This window comes from Triticum urartu, chromosome 2A (assembly GCF_056163025.1).
Source record: "Triticum urartu cultivar PI428250 chromosome 2A, HENAU_Tu73, whole genome shotgun sequence".
NCBI lineage: Eukaryota > Viridiplantae > Streptophyta > Magnoliopsida > Poales > Poaceae > Triticum > Triticum urartu.
The window spans coordinates 125,908,409-125,930,790 of NC_141874.1; the positions used below are offsets into that span (position 1 = coordinate 125,908,409).

Consider the following 22,382-nt stretch of genomic DNA (forward strand, 5'->3'; position numbering starts at 1 on the left):
GCGAGGCCCCGGCAAGGCCCCTTGCCAAAGACGCTCGCAAGGCCCCGGCAAGACCCTTGCCAGGAATATACGCGGGACCGCGGCAAGACCTTGCCGCCCCCATCGCCGCCCCAGCTCAGCGGCCAACCCACCAACTGAAGCAAGTACCCACGTGGCAGTACGTGGATACTAATCCAACTAGCCAAGCACTAGCGTGGCGGCATGCAGATCTTCGTGGGTACCCTACCACCATGCGACCTCAGCAGCCTGCCAGCCTGCATGGCGCCGCATGCCTCGTTGGCCTGGACGCGTGTCTTCTGCACCGCCAACCGCCTGGATGCGTCCGGGCACGCGGCGGGATTGGCATGTCTGCTGTCGTCATCCATAGCGTTGCTATTGCAGGATGGGAACGAGCGGATGGTAGCAACATGACACCTGGGAGTGTTCATGAGGTACGAAGATGCGGAGACGCAAGGGGTGAGGCCGGCCCGCATTGGAAACCAAGGCAGCGGCAGCGGCAATCCACAGTCGCCGACCGGTCGCCGTCGACGTATAGCAACGCGACACGCAGAGTGGCAGGGACAATGATCTGAAGATGGCCATGGCGGTAGGTGAAAGTGCTAGTTATCGACTAGAGGTGGGTGAATAGGTGATTTTTATGAGAGTCTTCAATACACGGGGGCTTTGAAGACAAACAGTAGAAATGAACCTATTGATATGCAGGGGAAAGTAGACTACACTAGACAAGCCATAGTCAAGTAAGCAATGAAGTGAAAGCTCGAAGACTATTAGCAGCTAGGTAGCATGGATCAGAATGGAAGATAGTATGAAGCCAACCAACAACAGTCTTCACAAAGTGAAGTCAATCAGATCATGCAAGCAGGCAATGACTTCACGAAGACAAACTGTAAGTAAAGAGAGGTATGAGATAGAGCCAGTTCTAGTTCCAGTTCCAGTTGCTTGGAGAGGACAAGGATTTGTTGGACCAGTTCCAGTTGCTGTGACAACTGTACGTCTGGTTAGGGAGGCTGAGATTTAACACAGATGACCACGTCTTCACCTTATTCCCCTTGAGCTATGGACACACAGTCCTCGCCCAATCACTCTGGTAAGTCTTCAAGGTAGACTTCCAAACCTTCACAAACTTCGTTCACCGGCAATCCACAATGACTCTTGGATGCTCAGAACGCGATGCCTAACCGGCTGGAGGATTCACAGTCCTCAAGTGTAACAAGTCTTCAGATCACGCAGACAGAAAGACTTCAATGATGCCTAACACTCTTTGGCTCTGGGTGTTTTGGGCTTTATCCTTGCAAGGATCTCTCTCTCAAATGCTTCGGAGGTGGGTTGCTCTCAAACGACAAAAGCCATTTACTAACTCTGAGCAGCCACCAATTTATGGTGTAGGGCTGGGCTATTTATAGCCAGGAGGCAAACCGACCTAATTTGTCCGAAATGACCCTAGGTCACTAAGGAACTGACACGTGTCCAACGGTCAAATTTCAAACACACGCGGCAGCTTGACTTGGGCTACAAGTTAAGCTGACTCATCCAGCTCTGGATAAGATTTGCTCTCATTGTCTTCGCTCGAAGACATAGGATTTAGTTGAGCATCACATCAGTCACTCTGACTTTGTTTATTTGGACCCCACTTAACAGTACGGTGGTTCCTATGACTCAACAAAGAAGAAAAGGAACTACGAAACAACTATGTCTTCGCACTCTATAGTCTTCACGTGATGTCTTCTCATGTCATAGTCTTCAATGTGAATATCTTCACAGAACACAATTGTCTTCAATGTCTTCACACATTTTTAGAGATCGTCTCTGGTAGGTAAACCGAATCAATGAGGGACTACTACCTGTGTTATCCTGCAATTCTCACAAACACATTAGTCTCTCAACCAAGTTTGTCGTCAATACTCCAAAACCAACTAGGGATGGCACTAGATGCACTTACAGTAGGGATCCAGGACGGGGGGCTCCGGTAGCGTGATGCAATAATGGGGCGGTACGGGACGGCCCGAATGGTCGAAGCAAGCCCTTTTATAGAAACGTCCGGTGGTGGAACGGTGGCGCAACAGCATCATCAGATTGGTCTGGAGACTTCCGGAGAGAGGGAGATAATCAAGAAGAGAACCATGGACCAAAGAGCACAACCGCTTGACTCTACACAGGATAAAACAAAAAACAAAAGGAACGAAGCGGTCGTCAGAAAAATCGCCAAGCGCACACGAAAGCATACCCCGCAAGGTCCCCCAGTAATTAGCGTGTCACCGCCTCATTGGTCTGATTACCACTGTAAAAAAAACTTAAAAAATTAGATAAAAGAAACCTGGCTAGATTTAGTATATTTAGATGTCCATGTCAATCTGGGATGTCGTCCTAGCCAAAACATTTGACATGCTTTATCTCAGTCTATCTCTATATCTTCTTCTTGTCCAAAATTAGTTCATCCGTACCTACACTATACAATCTTCTCTATTTCTCCATCCCTTGACCAGAGATGGCTCGACCACAAATGACCTCATACATGGCAAGGTTGCATGCAGCCGGCGATCGACATTAGCATGATTGATTCGATCGTGTAGCTCCTTAGACCTCTTACATAAAATGATATCATAAGAGTATTATGCACATAAATGCTTTTGGAGGCCGAGCTTCATGGAGGTCTTCAAATACAAAATTCAAAACTTGTGAAAATTTATATTTTTACATTTCATAAAATTCTAAAAATATTTACACAGAGAGATGAAGGCATAGTGCATAAGTGTGTAAATTTTTAGGATGAAATACATTGAAATGAGGGTTGTGCAAAAAAGACAAATCTGAGGATTTTTAACACATGATACTATTCATCCTCCTAGACCATGAATTTGTCTTTTTCGTACAGGTGACATTTCAACGTATTTCATCCTAAAATTTTACACACATACGCCTCACATTCTTGTTTTACTTGTACAATTTTTTTCAGATTTTTTGAAACCAAATTTTTTTTAATTTTGAATTTTTCAAAAAATCGGCCTCCATCGAGGCCGAGAGCCAAACATACATTCTCTATTATGCATTGCTATCTAAGTAAAATAATAATATGACGTGGCACTGTAATTAATGATGTGTGTGAGTTACAATAGCACATTGTGATACAATATCTAGCACATGAACCAAGAAAAGTTAATAAAATAAATCTGGGTCATAACTCAAATTGGGACTCTACCAATGAATTAATCACGTAACAGTTTGGGAGGAGTAGTTTATGATATTCCCCACTATGACAGGTCTTAGGTGTACCTAAGCTAGGTTCAGCTACCATACATGGGTAACCATCGATCAAAACTAAGGTTAAAAAAATGTCAACCAAATGCTTTGATAGTTTTGTCAAAAACTGAGAAACACTAAACTTTAAGAAAATAGAGCATGCACTACCCACACATTATAATATCCAGGTTTTCTGAAACTGTGTTGTAAAACTAGACCTAAGTCTAGCCATAGATTAAAGGAGATCAGCTAGCCATGCCTTGAAGATATTAATATATTTCCTCTTGATTCTGTAGCTTAGCAAAGTAAAGCCTCCTTTCGTTTAGAGGAATCTTGTAGGAATTTCATAGGATAGGATTTCTATAGAAAAATTTCCTTTAGAGACCTTTGGTTTATGGAATGGAATCCTATTCCTATGGAGGAATTCTTCCTATCCTCCACATTTCATAGGAAAATAAACATTAGCCTAGGCTCAATGGAAAAAATTCTATGATGTAATCAAAGAGCATCTTCTTTCCTATTCCTACTCATAGGATTTGAGATACATGTCATCTCACTTCCTATGATTTTTCTACCCTATGAACCAAAAGATCCTTTACATAGACGCCTTTCCAATTGCGCAAAGTTGGGTCCACAATTATGAAGATCTTGTTGATTCTTGACATCCATATGACCCAACCAGCAATGATAATAACCTTATTTATCCTATTCTTGGATCAACAAATGCATCCAACACTCAAAGGTTTGTGCCCCTGTTGGGATAGACAAAGTTCCATCACCTTTTAGAGAAGGGCAATCCAAGAAAAGATGATGCCAAATTTCTTTGTGCTAACATTGCAAAATGGCACAATTGTAGTTTTGCAGAACAAAATTATTTCTCAACAGTAAGTTTCTAGCATTGAATCTTTCTTGGAGTAATAACCAAAAAACACCCTAGTGTTTTTGGGCTTTGGGCTGAGAACTTCCCCAAATCCATTTGAAGTGAGGTGGAGCTGATTGAGCACCAATCATCATTTTATAACCCTTGACAGTTGAAAATTTAGCATTACCTCGGATGTAGCTCTAGGTGTCATTTGAATTCCTATGATCATAAGAAGTGAGATTTGAACACAAGTCCTCGATTTGCAAGAATTCTTGATGTGCTTTAGCGGTGAGTGGCAAGTGAAAAAGATCCTCAAAAAATCATTACGAAGCATTGTTTCCACATTCAGATTAACATCCTTTGCAAAGGTAATTAAAAAGATGTCGAAACTGAACAAACAAGCAGTAGTATTCCAAATAGCAGTCCAGAAAAGCACACTTTTACCATCACCTAAATTAAATTTGGCCATTGTCTTGATATTTGCCTTTCACCCAAAAGAAAAACCTTGCATATGATTATCACGAAGAGACTGTGCATAGTAGGAATCCTATATGAGTTAACCCAGGGCATGTCGTGCCCATTATAAAATTTGTGCAATTTCCTGGGTGAGCCTTGTTCTGAATGTTAATAGTGATCACCTCGGGACCGCCTTGAATTTTTGCCATGCACACTTTGGACCAAGCAACAAGAGCATGTTATTACCATGCATGTCGAAAAAACAAAATCTGTCACCCATGTTGGGTAAAATCATCTTTAGCCACCTACTCAAATCGCACACACACCATCGTATATAGTGGTTGGTGCACATGTCGCTGAAGAGTAGGCCACTAACACTAATATATTTCATGCTCCACTCTCCTTACTCCCCAAATCGGCAATCCTACCCCATAAGCCCCATTGATCTGATCCTATTCCCTCTGATCCCAGGACAAATATGGTGTTGGCTTGGTTGAAATATGAACCGAGTTTGAGCCAAGACTAGCTCGCTCGATTTTTACCTGATATAGCTAAAACTAACAGGGCAATTATGTTATCTTTGATAGATTCAATGAAATTAGAATAATAAATTACCTTTCTTTTCTGAAATGACTTGGTTGAGCACATGCGGACTCACCATGGCCACCAGTAGATGTATTGATTCATTTTCTTTCGATGTATTTGTGACAATTTAAGTTTGGTTGTAAACTTTGAGATTTTTATAAACTGTTTATAATTGGGGCATGTGATTCATTTGATTGTAAACTATAAACATGTTTATTTTTAGTTAGACATATGCATGAAAAAATTTATACATTTGGTCCGCTCGGCAGCACTACCCACGCAAAAACAGAAGAGGTCGGACGGCGCCTCTTTGGCTGACCCAAATAGAATCCAGACAAAACGGGTTCGTGGAGTTGGCCTAAGGGGGCACAACATCAAATTCCATACACAAACATTCCATAATGAAGTAACTGCATAGTGGCGAACCTTAATTAAGTCTCCCGATTTTACACATATTATTCAGGAGAAGTTGGCATGTCAAGCTCAACCATATCATACGACGCTAGACAGGTACTGTACTATGGTGGTTGCTGGTACTTCCTCCATTTTAAAATATAGTGCATTCGCAATTTCTAAGGTCCAACTTTAACTATAAATTTAACCAATGAGATTGACTGCGGCGGGAGCAAAAGTTATACCAGTGAATTCGTATTCAAAAGAAGTTTTTAATTATATAATTTTTCCGGTATAATTTTTCCTCCCGCCGCAGTCGATCTCATTGATTAAATTTATGGTTGAAGTTGAAGCACAAGAATAAAGAAAACACTATATTTTGAAACAAATGGAGTAGTTTTCATTCAGTAGGCCGAGATAAAAAAAACCATGGAGCCAGCCTAGGCAGGCGGCTACCAGGCAGAGATCCTCATGCCGAGATCCTTCTGCGCGAAGGCGACGAGGTTCTCCACCTCGGCGTCGTCGATGAAGCCGCTGTTGTCCCTGTCGGCGCGGCGGACGGCGCGGCCGGCCCTGAGGGTGGTGAACCAGCCGCCGCGGCGGCGGATGGCCTCGCGGAGCTCGTCCCTGCTGATCCGGCCGTCGCCGTCCGCGTCGAACTGCTTCAGCCACTCCTTGAACTCCGCCACCGTCATCTCCCGCTGCGAAGGTGCCCCCCTGATCGCCATGACCGGCCGCGTCAGCAAGCTCGAGACCCTTACAGCTGCAGAGACGGGATGCTATGCTAGCTAAGGTGATGGATGGTGTGAGGGCCTCTCGCGGCTGCGCCTCCTTTTATAGTCGATCCGATCCGCGCAGCATCTCGTGGCTTTGTTCGTCTTCATCTGCAGGCTGCGAGGGGGCGCTGATCTGAATCTTATCAAGTTCTTGGTGGAGGGTGAGCTGAATTTTCAGGCATCGCATCGCTCTTTACACGCAGGGCTAGTCAGCAAGTGCGTGTCACACTCTTTCTCTGACGAATAAGTTTATGTGTATCACGTTGCGATCTTTTTCGAGAGACATATCACATTGGTCGATTCTTACACTTTGTCTGAATTTTCCAATAAAAACCATGCATTGCCTGCATTTTTAATGATGTTTGGTGTAGCCGCGTAGGTGTGTGGTTATTTCATACTACTGCCAGATTATATTCCTATGCTTGCTTGCAGCAACGAGGCGTGGGAATAAATTCGAAGTGGGGGAAGTGGTAGGGCCTAGATGAAGGAGATTCTCCGTTGAAAGACCAATCCAAAAGGGGAACAAAAAGGAAGGAGATTCTACCAGAAGTTATTCCGTGCTGGCCTGCCAAACCTGCTTAGAGCATGGTTAATAATATAGCCAGCTGCTGGCTATATAGACATGTCATGTCATTAAGAATTAGCACTATTAGTTACTCATACAATAGAATTGGCTATAAGGTTGGCTATAAGGATGCGTTCGGATCTCGTCAGCGTTGGCCCTGCCAACGATTGGCACGCCAAATTTTTGGCGGAGGAATCGGCCGCCAACGCCTCGCCCAAAAATTGGTCACGTATTGAACGTGGATGTTCAATGGGCTTGCGGCGCGCCAATAATTTAGAAACCATCTAAACAGACGCTAGCTTCGTAGTCAACGACAATATATTGGTTCGGCGGACAGCGGCAGCAATCCAAACACACCCTAAGTCCACAACTTCTTTTCATTTTCTCTCTATCTCTCTCTTCTCATTAAATGCCTTTGCCTAGGAGCACGCGTAGAGGCGGGCTATTGCATGAGAGCCCACTTCTTCATTTTTTCTTTGCTCTCTCCTTCACATAGACAAAAATGCCATGTAAGCAGGCTTATAGCCCACTAGTGTACTTGCTCTTATCTTCTACTCCCTCTGTCCCATAATATAATAGCGTTTTTAACACTACTCCCTCTACTGCCAAACCTGCTTATATCTAAATAGCTAATCCTCATTAACATATTTCTCTCAACATGCGAGCATGCCATCCCATCATTCAAAATTCATGGAAAAGGCCCACCTAAACATGCAAGTATTCATAATAAAAATCCACCCCAACATGCAAACATGCATGCATGGAAAATTCCATTCTATTATGCTATTAACATTTAATTCTTACATACGTTCAAAAACTATCATTTTAAATATTTATGTTTCATATATAATCAAAACCTCGTTCCCGCAACAACGTGTGGGGCATCATCTAGTTTGATATAGTTCTGCCGTGCTTTTGTTACTGATGCTATAGCTTTGGCACAAGGACATGGTGTTACCAACTTCAGGTCTTCAGAGAAAACATGCTAGGATTAACCATGCCGGCATGGCCTCCCATTTATTCAGAGCTCAACAGTTGGGCTAAGATGTTGAAGGAGGACTACACCCAAAAAAAAAAAGAATTGTAACCCATAAAAAAAAGGCACTGTCCTCGCAAGAGGAGGAAGATAACAGAACAGAACAGGACGTGGAGTTTCTACACCCAGGAGCAAATGCTCCTGGTGTGAACAGTAAAATCAAATAAATTCAAAAATTCTGAAATTTTTTTGTGCCATACTTTCACAAATGTTTGTTGTGCCTACAAAATTTCATCGCAAAATCACATTGATGGAAGCCGTGGTAAAAAAAACAAAATCGATGCTCTGAAAATGTTACTTACAAAAGCATTTTGGAGCTCTGATTTAAATTTTTTTTTGGCACGCCTTCCACCAATGTGATTTCGCAATGAAATTTTGCGTGCACATCAAACATTTGTGAAAGTATGTCACAAAAAAAATTCAGAATTTTTTGAACATTTTTTCTAGTTTTTTAATTTTACTATTCATACCAGGAGCATTTGCTCCTGGGTGTAGAAAGGTACTTCCGAACAGAACAGTGCTACATTCGAGCATTTTCCTCACAAAAACTATCCTGAGTTGCCCAAAGAATGATTTTTGTGGAAAAATACCCCCTGGGTTTATACCAACAGATTACAGCTTAAACAGAAACCAACTTACAAGACAAATTGAATAACTTATTACAGCAATGTACAGCTCGTCGATCCGCGCTTTTATGACCTGTTTTCTTATGTTTGTGCCGGGGTATTTCTCGACAAAAATGAGCCCATTCGAGGGAGAAACGACTTTTTCTTTCGCAACTTTCGGTTCGGAACATGGTCCTCGTAGCTACTGCCTGACATGTGCAGCCGTGAATCCTGCTCTTTCAGGTAAGGATCGACAAATGGGCTACTCACGGGGTTAACCGCACGCTTCGCGGCCTCCTGAATTTTCCGGCGCTGCTCATGGTCAGACCTCCATTTCCTCAGTTGCTGCTCAGCGGCGAGTTTCCCCTCGTTTGCCCTCTCGGCTCTCTCCAATGCAAGTTCAAGAGTTCTCTTCTTTTCATCCATCTCCTTTGTTGCTTCAGTTAGCCTGTCTAGGCTCTCTAATTCAGAGCCTTTCACGGACTCTACCTGTGCCAGCGCTTCTGTCACCTTCTCATTTGCCAGTTCTTCAGCGTCTTGTGCTTTCTTGCTAAGGGCGTAATACTCGCTTATAGGAAGCGTCACTCCTCTGGGAGAATCCTCGACGTCGCTGGCCTCTTTGCTTTCATTCAATGCTCGAACTGCCGCAAGTGCTAGCCTCTCGGACGCTTTGGATGCTTCTATTTCCTTCAGAACAGCACATAACCTGCTGCTTGTTGTAGTTGCAGCTGCTTTGGTTTGCTCAGTATCTTCCTTGGCTTTTCTCAGCTCCTCTTCTGCTGCTTGAGCTGCGTCCTTGGCATCCTCGGCCTCCTGAGCTGCTTGCTGCAACATCTTAGGGAGCTCCACCATTTTCTCTTGGGCATCTTCTTCCTTGGATCTCACAGATTCTATCTCTTTTTGAGTCCTGTTGAGCTCAGCTTCTAGTGAAGAAACTGCAATTGATGCCATCACTTCCCTCTGCTGCAATGAGTCAAGTGAAGCTTTCTCCCTGTCGAGCTCTGATCTGAGAGTTGTCGCCGCAACTCTTAACAATTTGGCCTCAGTTTTTGTATTTTCTATGTTTGCTTTAACCTCCTCGAGCTCTTTCTGTGTTGAAGCTAGAGTTTCCTTAATTGAGCTGCTAATTTGTCTAGCATCTTCAGACTCATGCTCCTTGGCAACTCCTAAAGCTTCTTTGCACAGTATACTCTCCACATAGTCTGCAAGCTCAGACTTGAGGCCATGCAACTTGCGCAAATTTGCTTCAAGATTCTTCTTCAAATCATTTTGGGACAGAAGCTTATTGTTCAGTTGTTGCAGCTCCTCTTGTGCCTGGACCAACTCTCTATCCCAAGCAAGGCAATCTTGCTCTTTTGCCAGTACTGCGCCGATTCTACGTTCTTCAGCATCATGATGTGCAGCATGGGCCAACTCAAGAGATCCTTTAGCTGCAATCAGTTCTACAGTCAGCCCCTCCACTCGCTTCTCGATATCTTTCCCGGCGGCTAACACTTCTTCAGCCCTTTTGATTGCTCTGTCCCTTTCATTGACTAAGCTAGCATACTCTTCGTGTAATGTTCTCAGCTCCTCCTTTACTGATTTAAGTTCGGCAACAGATTTTTCGTGTCTTTCTTTTGCGACTTCCATTTGAGTCTTGGCTATTACACTAGAATCGTCAGCTACTCCCCGCTCAATTTCTTGCACCCTCAGTTGTGCAAGCTCAGAGTCCTGTTTTGCTTGAACTTCTTCCATCTGTGCTTTCTCCAGTTCATGCTTCAGCTCTTCTATAATTCTCTTAGTAGTCTCTAGTTCATCAAGTACCTGTGATTTAGCCATCTCTGCAGCTTCTAGTTCTTCTTTGCATTTTGGAATTTCTTTCTGAGCATTTTCAAGTTCAAGCTGTATGAACTTGCGTCTCTGCATAAAAAGGAAATTCCTTTAGAGTACTCTACATGATTAAAATTCAGTTATGTACTCTAAACTATGATAATCATGTAGTTGTGTACTTACATTATCTGATACTCCATAATGCAAATTCAGTTATGTACTCTAATCCTTGTGGAGTATCAGATAATGTATGAGCATATGTATGGCTAAGACTTGACAAGAATTACCTCCATCATCTGAACTTTGTGAGCTTTCCAATCAACGATTCCTCCAAACTTGGTGACAGCTTCTCTCACAGACTCAAAAGGCGCAGCAGTGTCAATAAGACCTTTATATGGACTTTCAGGTTTTGCTTCTGACTCTTCCATCACTTTTGGTTTTACAGCAATTTTTCTCTGAAAACGTGCCTTGTCTTCAACATGGTTCACTTCGGCGGGATGTACTGAAGAAGAATGATCTGCCTGACCCTTCACCGAGTGTTTGGATTTCTCAGTTGGTCCTGAATTTGAGAGCATTTCAGGACCTGCCCCTGTGGGGGAATTTGATTCCACGTCATGCTCTGCTACATCAGGATGAGACTCTGCCAATACCTCTGAGTGTGAAGATAACTCCGAATCATCGGCAGCAACTGGAAGGCCATTAGAGATACCCGATGTGGCTGCTTGAGCTGACTTTTCCATGTTTGCATTGATATTTTCGTGAACACCATTGCTACTGACTTCCAGAGTTGGTGAGTCCACACAAGTTTCTGGGATTTCTACCGGAGATGACTCTTTTGAGTTATTTTCTTCAGATGCATGAGTCGACTCCATTCCTTAGACCTCCGCAATGTTCGCTCCTAAAAATTGTGTAATGAAAGTGACGTTATGAGACCGAATTATAGCACAAAATTCAAGCAAGTAAGAGTACACTGCACTACATGTGGGAAGTAGCATTATCAGTATATTTTTTTCGAGTAGTATGGAATAAAACAATTGTGAAGCTGTCAAACAGTAGCCCAAAGTTATTTTGCAATGCCAAGTCTCTATCCATGTTCCAAGGGGAGCAGAGATAACAAAACTGCAATAACAATAGATAACTATGTGCAGCAACTGGCCAAAAGAACTTTACTGATCCTGCCCTACATTCACTAATCATTGCCACCGACTGACACCGAACCTGCTTTCTGTCTGCAATAATTCAGCTACTTTTTGCACCCAACCGTATGTATGCATGACCTAAAACCATCTTTTCTAAATAAAAAGCGAAAGTAAGCAACCAAATAAAGCATGCCATTTTTATAGCTCCTAAAAATATGTCATAATGGACCAGATATAGCAGAAATCCTTGTCCCAGCACCATTATTATTTGCAGCAATTATGAGCGAAATCATTTCAATCATGTCCAGTTATAATTCCTTCAAATCATGGTCAGTCCTATGTGCATCAATCAAACCTGAATGTTTGACTTGCACAAGAAATTTCTCATCTCCGTACAGGCTCATATTTCGGCATGTCCTCATCAATAATTAGTAATCTAATCCTAACTAGTATAATATTATTACATGGTAAGATTGAACACGCTTGAGATTACAGAACTAACTGTACCTAGCAAGGTGAAATATTCAAGTTCTACTACTACTAAACTGGCTTTAAATACTTCCTCTGTAAAACAGAGAGTTTTTTTTATGGCAGTGGGGTTCTAGCGCTCTTCTTTTACGCAGTGACGTAAACACCCCAAAGAATGAAAATTCTTCCCGGACCGCCCATGATTTCATCGCACAACGAGACCGAGTAGTCCTACTAATCCATGGTATGAACTAAAAGGGGAATTTCCATCTTTGGTTGGTTGCAACCTCAGTTCCAGACCAAAATTAGATTCTTCCTGCAACTGACTTTACACCCAAGAGAACGAAACCGACATGAAAAACCTCGAAAAATAAACATAAAAGCACCGCAAAATCGTCCAAGCCAGGGGAACAATCTCGCATCGGACGAAGAATCAAGAACTCGCACGCCGCCGCGGCCGTGCTCAAACAGGAAGGAAAGCACGGAGCCGCGGCGGGATTAATGGCGGATTGAGGCGGGAGGGGAGGAAGCTTACTCGATCGCGCGGGCGGAGGTCTTGCGGAGGAAGCGATCGGGCCCTCCTTTGGCGGCGATTCGGATCTCCGCTCTTCGTGCGTGCTCGCGATTTTTGGCTTCCTTCTTTTCTTCTTCTCCTGTGAGGGGAGGGGAGAAGGAGAGGTGTGGTGTACGTGTGCTTGGGTTTTGTCCGGGCCCGTGAGTCCACTGGTCGGTCGGACACTTCACACCTGGGATTGATTACTGCGAGGAGCGGATGGACGGGACTCCCTTGTTTTGCAGAAAGCCCCTCTGGTTTGGTTAAATTATAAGAAAAGTGCCTGACCTAGGCCTTGCTGCAAAAGAGTGGATGAGATTTCTTGCAGAAATCGCCTCTTGTATGTTGAAACTTGAAACTATGGTGTCCATTTGTTAGACTAGACGACTTTTCGAAGGATTGCTTTTTGAAACTGGTTCTTGGATCTAGTACGGATTTTGGGGGCGGCCAGTTGGTGGATAACCGTGGACTCGTTGTCTGCGGAGCAACTTCGAAAGATGTTCTACAACTTGTCTTATCAAGCATAATGTTTAGGAATTAGTAGTAGGATGAGTGGGTACGCTGACGCGTGTTGTATACAATTTGACACATATGTGAATACAGATCATATGATGTCGACGACACTTAACTGGGTATTGATCTAGAATTTTCAAGAAACACAAGGTGTCAAATGGAAAGGCTGATGGAGACTGTTACCGCTCCACATGGTATGCTAATTAAGTGCTTGGGTACTACTCTACTCTAGTTTAGTTACCATCGATCGAACTCGTGGCTTTGAATGAAACCTAAAACATTTCTAAATAGCACAACTCACAGGTATACAGTACTACTACTGCTAGAAGTACTACTTTGCAATAATTATACTCCGTAATTTATATCCTAAACTGGGGGTATTTGGCGTGGAAGGGGGAAAGGGAAGAGATTCCGGCAGCGAGGCTTTCGGCGAGCGACAACGGCGACCTGACGCGATGCATCCTCCGCCCGTTCCCGCTAAGATTGGGACGTAGCCGGATGAGCGTGACGTGGTGGAGGCTGGGCGTGGAGCCGTTGGACTTTGGAGGTGACACCTGCAACTCTGCAGCGGAGGCAGAAATTATTCAGGATGGCCCACATTTTTGCGCTGCGAAAGCCTCCGACGCTAGTTTATGTGCTTACCTGGCTAGATTAGGCTCCAGCGAACAAGCCGTAACGATCCCGCTCCAGCGAACAAGTGGCGACGGCGGGCCGGCGACACGCATGTGGACGCGGAGCTGACACGGCCGGAGGGGGGAGGCGGCGACGGCGCGGATTGGATGGATGGATGGCTCCGGCGCGGTCCGCGTGCTCCAGCCTCCGGCTTGAAGCGAGAGGCGGGGGAACACGAGGAGGCCGTGCGGTGCCCCAGCTACACCACCGCACCGCACACGGCCGCCTCCTGGTCCCCCGTGCCGTGGCCCCGGTGTGTAAAAAGCGGGTCCTTTTTCAGAGTCTGGAAGCGGATTCAGAAAAAGGGTCGACGGTCCTGTAGCGCGGACAGTCGGAAAGAAGCTGCAGGGGAATGGGGACTGTGCGCTGCAGCAACCTTTGTTCGTTAGCTGACGGTGTGCCATGTAGAGGTCGGCACGTCCCGTGGGGTGAGGTAGCATTCCTCTCTCCGGATTCTGGTTAAATGCTCCTAAATGCTGGCGGTCCATCCAGTCGGCCCATTAAGGACGGCATTTGCTAGTGCTAGTAGTTGATTCTGGTGACCAGACCGGAGCTGCCATCTAATCGAAATTTCTTTGTCGAAACTGTCGTGGTTCGGGTAAGGCCGTGACAGTTTGAGGGGATCATGCTGTCGTGAACAAATTTGCCCCGACTGTGTTGTGCATCTCTTTGTTCGTTAGTAGTTGGTTCTAAATAAAAGTACTCCTTTTATAATGAAATATAAGATCGTTTAAATCACTACTATTACTTCAGTAATCAAACTACACTTGAAATTAAAAAGACATACAAAAACTAGATTAAGGGTTGTCGCCGTCTTCAGTCGCCGTCGTCGTCGTTCTCATCGTCCTTGGATTGCAGACAGAAATGTTTGAGTTACAAGTTCAATGAATATCTAATGAGTATAATGTTTTGAGTAGATGTGATCAAACTATGTATGACATGATGAGATCAAAGATGAAATTAATCGATTTGCCAATATACTTTTTAAATATGATGCTTTTTTTGCGAGAAAACTTTCGATCTATTCATCAAATGTCAAGATAGTACAAAGAACACCAGAAGTAAGAACAAATTTGCCCCGACTGTGTTGTGCATCTCTTTGTTCGTTAGTAGTTGGTTCTAAATAAAAGTACTCCTTTTATAATGAAATATAAGATCGTTTAAATCACTACTATTACTTTAGTGATCAAACTACACTTGAAATTAAAAAGACATACAAAAACTAGATTAAGGGTTGTCGCCGTCTTCAGTCGCCGTCGTCGTCGTTCTCATCGTCCTTGGATTGCAGACAGAAATGTTTGAGTTACAAGTTCAATGAATATCTAATGAGTATAATGTTTTGAGTAGATGTGATCAAACTATGTATGACATGATGAGATCAAAGATGAAATTAATCGATTTGCCAATATACTTTTAAATGTGATGCTTTTTTTTGTGAGAAAACTTTCCATCTATTCATCAAATGTCAAGATAGTACAAAGAACACCAGAAGTAAGAATTACATGCAGGTCCGTACACCATCTAGCGACGACTACAAGCACTGGAGCAAGCTGAAGGAATGCCACCGTCATGGCCCCTTCCTCATCGGAGCCGGACAAACATTATTGTAGTAGACAATCGGGAAGTCGTCGTGCTAAGGCCTCATAAGACCCGCGCATCAGAACAACAACCGTCGTTGATGAAGAGACTATGGCTTTACACTGAAAAGGAGCACCATCAAATCTATAAGATAAGTGCTACTTTGTAAGTTATCCCAAACGGTTGGGTATTCCTCTATCACGACGTCGGAGCAAAGTCTTTTGCCACAAAGTGCCGAAATTTTGAAGACAATATTTTCTGCAAAAGAGTAAGTGGGAGGACAATGCAAATCGACGAGATTGCAGAATCTTTGTGATTAGGTCAAAGAAATGCTACATGTGGTTCTTAAATTTCTTACCGCGACTGATACAGAACCCTCTACATAAGATATGAAGACTTCGGTCGAATATGCAGTTGAACTGTATAGGTCGGAAAAAAATTCGTACAGACCTTCAGGGTGTGCAGACAAAATATTGTTAAACAAATAATGAACTTATATTCACAGAGAAACGTTGATGGGCCCTGACTCCAAAAATTGGCTATGTGTCAAAATAATCCAAGATAGTATTCATACACATAATTCAAGTATAGAACTTGATGAACCCTTCGGAAGACTTTGAGTCTAAAGAATAGTATAGATCTATAAACAGACAGATATATCAATGTTTTATAGTGTTTGAATTGTTAAAAATAGTTTATGAGAAGAACAAGGAATTGACTATGATAAGATTGTCTCATCATAACAATACTTACAGTCAAGTGCAGGTTAAACTAGCAATTACTAAATATTTCAATTATGAGATAATAGATGGATGTCAAAATGATTCCTGTGAGATAAAAACAGAACCAAGGTTGTATGTTTGATACGGTCCAAGATAATTTTGTCGATCAATAGGATGCTAGTAAGTGTGCAAACTTTGAGAGATCCTATATGAGTTAGAATCTTCGTGTTGATGAAATGATCATCGAGGAAAGCGAGGATGCTTGTATTTACAAGAAAGAAAATGGGAGCATGATAATATTTTTTAAACACTATATGTGCTTAACACATTGTTGATTGGAAATTATATATTTTTTGACACGAATTAAGTATATATTGAAACTATTTTTTAGTAAAGTACTTACGCAATATATAGTCCTGGTATTAAGCATAATGATCAATGGGATAGTAGTGTCTAATTGGGCTTAGCCAAAATACGTTGACAGAACCTAAAGTGGTTTAGTATCAAATACGCAAGAAGAGTTTCTTGTCAAAGTCACATGGAAGGAGTTTTAACCAATAATCAGTATCATGAAACACTAATGAGCTAAATACATGATTTTGATCGCACTTGTGTTAAATATGTTTCATGGTATGTCAACAACCAGATCTGTCCAGTACTCCAAATAAGTTGTGAGTAAAGTTATCAGAATGGTCAAAAAAATTATCATAGGACAACAATGAAATATACTTAAGTACCGATGACATGTTTCTCGCATATGGAGAAGATGAAGAGATTGTTGTAAGGATTTACATCAATACATATTCATTGTAAGTAGTACACCGACAAAAGATCTTCATCGGTGCTCCAAGTGATTTTTGGTTTCAGTTAAAATATTTATGGTGGCACGGTAAGTTGAAATTGATCCAAAAAAGTTATTGTGGTGAATTCTATAACAGAGGGCTGAGTATATTGTCACTCTAGAAGCAATAGTATAGGGTGATGAATCAAAGGTTCATCTATGAACTTGGTATGGTTTCTAGATGATTGTGCCAATGAAACATTGTTCTCGATAGTGGTTCCATACCTTAGTCTAATGAATAAAAGGTTCTGCCAGTGATTCAATATATACAAAGCCTGTTTCACAGAAATTATGAATTCTTGTGAAAACTGTTGGGTTTCGTAGCAGAAATTTAAAATTTTCTATGCATCACCAAGATCAATCTATGGAGTCATCTAGCAACGAGGGGAAGAGGAGTGCATCTACATACCCTTGTAGATCGCGAGCGGAAGCGTTCAAGAGAACGGGGATGATGGAGTCGTACTCGTCGTGATCCAAATCACAGATGATCCTAGCACCGAACGGACGGCACCTCCGCGTTCAACACACGTACGGAGCGAGGACGTCTCCCGCGCCTTGATCCAGCAAGGAAGAGGGAGAGGTTGAGGAAGAGGGCTCCAACAGCAGCACGACGGCGTGGTGGTGGTGGAGCAGCAGTACTCCGCAGGGCTTCGCCAAGCTCTTGCGGAGGAGGAGAGGTGTTGGGAAGGGGAGGGGCTGCGCCTTGGATGTGGTGTGCAGCCCTCCCCTTGCCCCTCTATTTATAGGGGAAGGAGGAAGGGGGCCGTCCCCCTCTAGATGAGATCTAGAGGGGGGGGGGCGGCCAAGGGGAGGGGGCTTGGCCCCCAAGCAAGGGGGGCGCCCCCCTTAGGGTTTCCCCCCCAACCCTAGGCGCATGGGCCCAAGGGGGGGATGCGCCCAGCCCATGTAGGGCTGGTTCCCTTTCCTCTACGGCCCATTAGGCCCTCCGAGAGAGGTGGCCCCTCCCGATGGACCCCCGGAACCCCTCCGGCGGCCCCGGTACAATATCGATATGCTCCCGAACCTTTCCGGTGACCGTATGATAACTTCCTACATATAAATCTTCACCTCCGGACCATTCCGGAACTCCTCATGACATAGGGGATCTCATCCGGGACTCCGAACAACATTCGGTAATCACATACAAGTCTTCCTAATAACCCTAGCGTCATCGAACCTTAAGTGTGTAAACCCTACGGGTTCGGGAACCATGCAGACATGACCGAGACAACTCTCCGGCCAATAACCAACAGCAGGATCTGGATACCCATGTTGGCTCCCACATGTTCCACGATGATCTCATCGAATGAACCACGATGTCGAGGATTCAAGCAATCCTGTATTCAATTCCCTTTGTCAATCGGTACATTACTTGCCCGAGATTCGATCGTCGGTATCCCAATACCTCATTCAATCTCGTTACCGGCAAGTCACTTTACTCGTTCCGTAATGCATGATCACGTGACCCACTACTTAGTCACACTGAGCTCATTATGATGATGCATTACCGAGTGGGCCCAGAGATACCTCTCCGTCATACGGAGTGACAAATCCCAGTCTCGATTCATGCCAACCCAACAGACACTTTAGAAGATACTTGTAGTGTACCTTTATAGCCACCCAGTTATGTTGTGACGTTTGGTACACCCAAAGCACTCCTACGGTATCTGGGAGTTGCACAATCTCATGGTCTAAGGAAATGATACTTGACACTTAGAAAAGCTCTAGCAGATGAACTACACGATCTTGTGCTATGCTTAGGATTGGGTCTTGTCCATCACATCATTCTCCTAATGATGTGATTCCGTTATCAATGACATCCAATGTCCATGGTCAGGAAACCGTAACCATCTATTGATCAACGAGCTAGTCAACTAGAGGCTCACTAGGGACATGTTGTGGTCTATGTATTCACACATGTATTACGATTTCCGGATAACACAATTATAGCATGAACAATAGAAAATTATCATGAACAAGGAAATATAATAATAACCATTTTATTATTGCCTCTAGGGCATATTTCCAACAGTCTCCCACTTGCACTAGAGTCAATAATCTAGTTACATTGTGATGAGTCGAACACCCATAGTGTTCTGGTGTTGATCATGTTTTGCTCGAGGAAGAGGTTTAGTCAATGGATCTGTGACATTCAGGTCCGTATGCACTTTACAAATATCTATGTCTCCATTTTGAACATTTTCACGAATGGAGTTGAAGCGACGCTTGATATGCCTGGTCTTCCTGTGAAACCTGGGCTCCTTGGCAAGGGCAATAGCTCCAGTGTTGTCACAGAAGAGAGTCATCGGGCCCGACGCATTGGGAACAACTCCTAGGTGGGTAATGAACTCCTTCACCCAGATTGCTTCTTGTGTTGCCTCCGAGGCTGCCATGTACTCCACTTCACATGTAGATCCCGCCACGACGCTTTGCTTGCAACTGCACCAACTGACTGCCCCACCATTCAAAATATACACGTATACGGTTTGTGACTTGGAGTCATCCAGATCTGTGTCGAAGCTAGCATCGACGTAACCCTTTACGACGAGCTCTTCGTCACCTCCATAAACGAGAAACATATCCTTAGTCCTTTTCAGGTACTTCAGGATATTCTTGACCGCTGTCCAGTGTTCCATGCCGGGATTACTTTGGTACCTTCCTACCAAACTTACGGCAAGGTTTACATCAGGTCTGGTACACGGCATGGCATACATAATAGACCCTATGGCCGAGGCATAGGGGACGACACTCATCTTTTCTCTATCTTCTGCCGTGGTCGGGCATTGAGCCATGCTCAATCTCGTACCTTGCAATACAGGCAAGAACCCCTTCTTGGACTGATCCATATTGAACTTCTTCAATATCTTGTCAAGGTACGTACTCTGTGAAAGACCAATGAGGCATCTCGATCTATCTCTATAGATCTTGATGCCTAATATATAAGCAGCTTCTCCAATATCCTTCATTGAAAAACACTTGTTCAAGTAGGCCTTTATGCTTTCCAAGAATTCTATATCATTTCCCATCAATAGTATGTCATCCACATATAATATGAGAAATGCTACAGAGCTCCCACTCACTTTCTTGTAAACAGAGGCTTCTCCATAAGTCTGCGTAAACCCAAACGCTTTGATCATCTCATCAAATCGAATGTTCCAACTCCGAGATGCTTGCACCAGCCCATAGATTGAGCGTTGGAGCTTGCACACCTTGTCAGCATTCTTAGGATCGACAAAACCTTCCAGCTGCATCATATACAATTCTTCCTTAAGGAAACCATTAAGGAATGCCGTTTTGACGTCCACTTGCCATATCTCATAATCATAGAATGTGGCAATTGCTAACATGATTCGGATGGACTTCAGCTTCGCTACGGGTGAGAAAGTCTCATCGTAGTCAACCCCTTGAACTTGTCGATAACCCTTAGCGACAAGCCGAGCCTTAAAGATGGTCACATTACCATCTGCGTATGTCTTCTTCTTAAAGATCCATTTATTTTCTATGGCTCGCCGATCATCGAGCAAGTCAGTCAAAGTCCATACTTCGTTTTCATACATGGATCCTATCTCGGATTTCATCACTTCCAGCCATTTGTCGGAATCTAGGCCCGCCATCGCTTCCTCATAGTTTGAAGGTTCACCATTGTCCAACAACATGATTTCCAGGACAGGGTTGCCGTACCACTCTGGTGCGGAACGTGTCCTTGTGGAACTATGAAGTTTAGTAGCAACTTGATCTGAAGTTTCATGATCATCATCATTAACTTCCTCTCTAGTCGGTGCAGGCACCTCAGGAACATTTTCCTGAGCTGTGCCACTCTCCGGTTCAAGAGGCAATACTTCATCAAGTTCTACTTTCCTCCCACTTACTTCTTTCGAGATAAACTCTTTCTCTAGAAAGGATCCATTCTTGGCAACAAAGATCTTGCCTTCGGGTCTGAGGTAGAAGGTATACCCAATAGTTTCTTTAGGGTATCCTATGAAGACGCATTTTTCCGATTTGGGTTCGAGCTTTTCAGGTTGAAGTTTCTTCACGTAAGCATCGCATCCCCAAACTTTTAGAAACGACATCTTAGGTTTCTTCCCAAACCATAATTCATACGGTGTCGTCTCAACGGATTTCGACGGAGCCCTATTTAAAGTGAATGCGGTAGTCTCTAAAGCATAGCCCCAAAATGACAGCGGTAGATTGGTAAGAGACATCATAGATCGCACCATATCTAATAGAGTGCGATTAAGACGTTCGGACACACCATTACGCTGAGGTGTTCCAGGCGGTGTGAGTTGTGAAACTATTCCATATTTCCTTAAGTGCGTGCGTGCCAAATTCGTGACTCAAATATTCTCCCCCACGATCTGATCGCAAGAACTTGATTTTCCTGTCACGTTGATTCTCAACCTCACTCTGAAATTCCTTGAACTTTTCAAAGGTCTCAGACTTGTGTTTCATTAAGTAGACATACCCATATCTACTCAAGTCATCAGTGAGGGTGAGAACATAACGATAGCCACCGCGAGCCTCAACACTCATTGGACCGCACACATCAGTATGTATGATTTCCAATAAGTTGGTTGCTCGCTCCATTGTTCCGGAGAACGGAGTCTTGGTCATTTTGCCCATGAGGCATGGTTCACATGTGTCAAATGATTCATAATCAAGAGACTCCAAAAGTCCATCTGCATGGAGTTTCTTCATGCGTTTGACACCAATGTGACCAAGGCGGCAGTGCCACAAGTATGTGGGACTATCATTATCAACCTTACATCTTTTGGTATTCACACTATGAATATGTGTAACATCACATTCGAGATTAAATAAGAATAAACCATTGACCAGCGGGGCATGACCATAAAACATATCTCTCATATAAATAGAACAACCATTATTCTCGGATTTAAATGAGTAGCCATCTCGTATTAAACGAGATCCTGATACAATGTTCATGCTCAAAGCTGGCACTAAATAACAATTATTGAGGTTTAAAACTAATCCCGTAGGTAAATGGAGAGGTAGCGTGCCGACGGTGATCACATCGACCTTGGAATCATTCCTGATGCGCATCGTCACCTCGTCCTTCGCCAGTCTCCGCTTATTCGGCAGCTCCTGTTTTGAGTTACAAATATGAGTAACTGCACCGGTATCAAATACCCAGGAGCTACTACGAGTACTGGTAAGGTACACATCAATAACATGTATATCACATATACCTTTGGCGTTGCCGGCCTTCTTGTCCGCTAAGTACTTGGGGCAGTTCCGCTTCCAGTGACCACTTCCCTTGCAATAAAAACACTCAGTCTCAGGATTGGGTCCATTCTTTGGCTTCTTCCCGGCAGCTTGCTTACCGGGCGCGGCAACTCCCTTGCCGTCCTTCTTGAAGTTCTTTTTACCCTTGCCTTTCTTGAACTTAGTGGTTTTATTCACCATCAACACTTGATGTTCCTTTTTGATTTCCACCTCCGCTGATTTCAGCATTGAATATACCTCAGGAATGGTCTTTTCCATCCCCTGCATATTGAAGTTCATCACAAAGCTCTTGTAGCTAGGTGGGAGCGACTGAAGGATTCTGTCAATG

General features: G+C 43.6%; 2 protein-coding genes across 2 annotated transcripts; both read right to left on the reverse strand.

The window, feature by feature from the left end:
- Positions 1-5,542: 5,542 nt before the first annotated feature.
- Positions 5,543-6,276, reverse strand: LOC125536219 (calmodulin-1-like). The gene has a single exon (XM_087543442.1). It carries the CDS (start codon positions 6,259-6,261, stop codon positions 5,986-5,988), a length of 276 nt encoding a protein of 91 aa, XP_087399568.1. The 5' UTR covers positions 6,262-6,276; the 3' UTR covers positions 5,543-5,985.
- A 2,134-nt stretch (positions 6,277-8,410) lies between these two features.
- On the reverse strand, positions 8,411-12,971 carry LOC125536218 (protein WEAK CHLOROPLAST MOVEMENT UNDER BLUE LIGHT 1-like). Its single transcript, XM_048699398.2, has 3 exons — positions 12,467-12,971; positions 10,612-11,222; positions 8,411-10,414 (listed from the first exon to the last, which is right to left on the reverse strand). Exons 2-3 carry the CDS (start codon positions 11,194-11,196, stop codon positions 8,618-8,620), a joined length of 2,382 nt encoding a protein of 793 aa, XP_048555355.2. The 5' UTR covers positions 11,197-11,222; positions 12,467-12,971; the 3' UTR covers positions 8,411-8,617.
- Positions 12,972-22,382: the final 9,411 nt, after the last annotated feature.